Source organism: Seriola lalandi, unplaced genomic scaffold (assembly GCF_002814215.2).
Source record: "Seriola lalandi dorsalis isolate HSWRI2012SDOR001 ecotype SW California unplaced genomic scaffold, Sedor1 jcf7180002053851, whole genome shotgun sequence".
In the NCBI taxonomy this organism is placed as follows: Eukaryota; Metazoa; Chordata; class Actinopteri; order Carangiformes; family Carangidae; genus Seriola; species Seriola lalandi.
This window is the reverse complement of record NW_019524404.1, coordinates 1-3,460: the sequence shown is the minus strand read 5'-3', so window position 1 is coordinate 3,460 and position 3,460 is coordinate 1. Positions and strand designations below refer to the sequence as shown.

Genomic DNA, 3,460 nt, shown 5'->3' with positions numbered 1-3,460 from the left:
ATGGAGGAAAGAGAAAGTAGTTGAGCTTGTGGGGAAGTTACTGTAAAGACCCGTATCAGTCTCTGTGTGTGACGGAGTCTCTGAACATGGCGGAGCTTCACTTCCTCTTGTTACAGTCGATATCAAAGCGAACATCAAGTGTGTTTCAGAGGTTTATGTCAGAGAGGAAGACCAGGTCCTGGTCTGGGATCAGATGGGTCACTGAGGACGAGCTTTAGGCTCCTGGTGTCACGGTGCGTTCAGGTGTAGTGGGACAGGGGCGCTGCCTCGTGTGATGGCGGAGTTACCGTCTCTTCCTGGTTAGCGGCGGCTGCAGCTGCACTTGGTGGATCAGATCTTTCCCGCTCAGCCCTGGTTGTTCCACACTACTTACAACCAGGTGGTCAAATCTGACCCATGTCTGAATTCATTAGCAAGCACTGAAACAACACTAACGATCATCCAGGGGGATGTTTCATCTGCTCAGTAACTTCTCATTCATCCATAACCATAAACTGTGTATAAAGTTCACTGCTTTATGTTTAATGTGCTGAAGGCCACATGTCACTCTGAGGACCAGCTGTGTTTACTGAACATTTCTTCTCAGTCTGACACAAGTAAAATCAAATGGCAGATATCTACTCCTTCATCTCTTTAAAGTTGTGCTTTGGCCATATTTAAATAGACAGGGGCAGTGAGAGAGAGACAGGAGAGCTGGGAGGGAGATGATCACCTGCAGGAAACGGCTTGATTCAAACCCAGTCCTTCTTTTAAACTGCTGTTTATCAATGTTTCCATTTTAACATCCTGTTTATTGCATCTTCTTAACGACGAATTTCTCATTAAATCATATAAAACATACAAAATAAACGTCTCAGACAGTTACAAGAGAAGAAGCCAATGAGAACCTTTGTCCCCAGGTGTCTGTGTTTTCCTCATGTGAAACTACAGAGGTGTTTGGGTCCCACAGCTGATCTCTGATCTCATCAGGTCATGTGACTACAAATGTGTGTAAACAGATCAACTGCAGCTCAGATCTTTGCAGCACATCTGGAGTTCATCATCATCATCATCATCATCATCACCAGTTAGCTCAGATCATCGAGGTTCTGTGGTGACCCTTCAAAATAAAAGTATTTGATAAAGAACTGGGTCACTGACTTTTACTTCCTGTTTCTCTCTGGACTTTTTCTTGTGATTCAGGTGAAGAGACGAAGGTGAAACCTGGAGAAGACGTCACTCTTCAGTGTCGAGGTCCCAGAGATGCTGAAATCAAACTGATAAAGTGGATCAGACCTGACCTGAAGTCAGAGGATTACGTCGTCTTCTTCTACAGAGACAAACGCCTTTATGAACAATTCCAGCTTCCATCTTATCGTGGTCGAGTGGAGCTGACAGATCCAGACATGAAGGACGGAGACGTCTCTGTGATTCTGAAGAACGTCACCATCAACGACGCTGCAAGATACGAGTGTCAAGTTGGAAAAAAAGGAAGTCGTCCTCAGGTCATCAGCACCATCACCCTGAAGGTTGTAGACTCAGGTGAGTTTGTACAAGTGAACCTGTCCACACCTGGAGCAGGACTCTACCTGGGAGGTGTGGTCGGACTGACATCCCTCCTCATTTATTTGGTTTGTGTGTATTTCATGTTTGTGACTCCTGTGTTGACTGAGCTGATGTTCAGGTAGAGAGCGAGGGACAGGTGTCTGTACGAAGACAAGAGGCTGATGGTCAGTTAACACCACGGCTTCCTGTCCCACCTGCTCCTCACTGCAGGTGAAGACTGAACGGGTCTCACCTGTAGTCCTCAGCCCCGATCGACACGACTCGAGAGACATCACTTCTTATTCGTCTTGTGTGTGTCGGTGGAGACCGGTGGGCGCTCGCTCTGATTGGCTGCTCTGTGTTCCCTCCTTTAATCCCAGTAAACATCACAGCTGCACCTGGAGAGAATGTCTCTCTGCGATGTCGAGGTCCCAGAGACACAGACATCACAGTTGTAGAGTGGAGCAGAGCTGAGCCGGAACCAGAACAAGTGTTTCTGTACCGGGACAAGAAGCCTGATCCACAGAACCAGAGTCCGTCTTTTCAGAACTGGGTGGAGCTGAGGGACAGACAGATGAAGGACGGGGACGTGTCTCTGACTCTGAAGGACGTGACGAGAAAGGACTCAGGAAGATACGAGTGTCGAGTCCAGACAGAAGCAAACTCCTTACCTGAGCTCGTCAGCATCATCCACCTGGATGTTCATCAGAAAGGTGAGTCAGTCTCAGGTGAGTCAGTCTCAGGTGAGTCAGTCTCAGGTGAGTCAGACTCAAGTGAGTCAGTAGAATCTCAGGTGAGTCAGTAGAATCTCAGGTGAGTCAGACTCAGGTGAGCCAGTCTCAGGTGAGTCAGTCTCAGGTGAGTCAGTAGAATCTCAGGTGAGTCAGACTCAGGTGAGTCGGACTCAAGTGAGTCAGTAGAATCTCAGGTGAGCCAGTCTCAGGTGAGTCAGTCGAATCTCAGGTGAGTCGGACTCAGGTGAGTCGGACTCAGGTGAGTCAGTAGAATCTCAGGTGAGTCAGTCTCGGGTGAGTCGGACTCAGGTGAGTCAGTAGAATCTCAGGTGAGTCAGACTCAGGTGAGTCGGACTCAGGTGAGTAAGTAGAATCTCAGGTGAGTCAGTCTCGGGTGAGTCGGACTCAGGTGAGTCAGTAGAATCTCAGGTGAGTCAGACTCAGGTGAGTCAGACTCAGGTGAGTCGGACTCAGGTGAGTCGGACTCAGGTGAGTCAGTAGAATCTCAGGTGAGTCGGACTCAGGTGAGTCAGTCTCAGGTGAGTCAGTAGAGTCTCAGGTGAGTCAGGTGAGTCAGTAGAATCTCAGGTGAGTCAGTCTCAGGTGAGTCCTGGTGCAGCTGCTTCCTGGTTGTTGATGTGAGAGTGAACCATCACAGACCAGATGTTTGTGTTTTCTCCAGATGTTGTTGATGAGACTTTGTAGAGAACAGCTGGTCTGAGTCATGTGATCAAAGTTTAGTAGATAATGTCTGTCTCATCAGCCACCTGACAGCTGATACCTCACACCTGCCTCTCTCTGCAGGTATCACAGAGGAGAGAGGAGACAAGGAGGGAGGAGACAAGGAGGGAAACAGCAGAGGACGTGTTGGACTGGGAGTCGGTCTGTCAGCTGCTGCTCTGCTTGTTGTTGTTGTTGTTGTTGTTGTTGGTTTGATGATCTATAGGAAACGTAAACGATCCACAGAGCAGCCTTCATATGAACCTGCTGATAGAGCAGCTGTTTCTCAGCAGGTCTGAAGAGTCTCAGATCTGCTTCCTGTTTCCTGTTTCTCTCTGATCCATGAAGAAGAAAAGAATCAGAGTCTGAAGGAAACAGAGACATAAAGTTCAGATGAACAAACTCCATTAGAGAGAAGCTTCTGCTCTGTGACTGATCCACTGGTGGAAATGAAGAGACACATACAGAGACATTCTGTTCCC

At 48.1% G+C, this 3,460-nt stretch overlaps 1 protein-coding gene and 1 long non-coding RNA gene across 2 annotated transcripts; both read left to right on the top strand.

The window, feature by feature from the left end:
* Positions 1 to 1,182: 1,182 nt before the first annotated feature.
* LOC111651915 (V-set and immunoglobulin domain-containing protein 8-like) lies at positions 1,183 to 3,454 on the top strand (the record flags this gene model as incomplete). Its single annotated transcript, XM_023401984.2, has 3 exons — positions 1,183 to 1,521; positions 1,905 to 2,237; positions 3,063 to 3,454. Coding segments are annotated over 3 exons (887 nt in total), but the record flags the coding sequence as incomplete, so codon positions are not given.
* LOC147819377 (uncharacterized) lies at positions 2,238 to 3,055 on the top strand. Its single transcript, XR_015436981.1, has 3 exons — positions 2,238 to 2,282; positions 2,688 to 2,717; positions 2,862 to 3,055. It is a non-coding gene; the product is annotated as an uncharacterized LOC147819377 (long non-coding RNA).
* Positions 3,455 to 3,460: the final 6 nt, after the last annotated feature.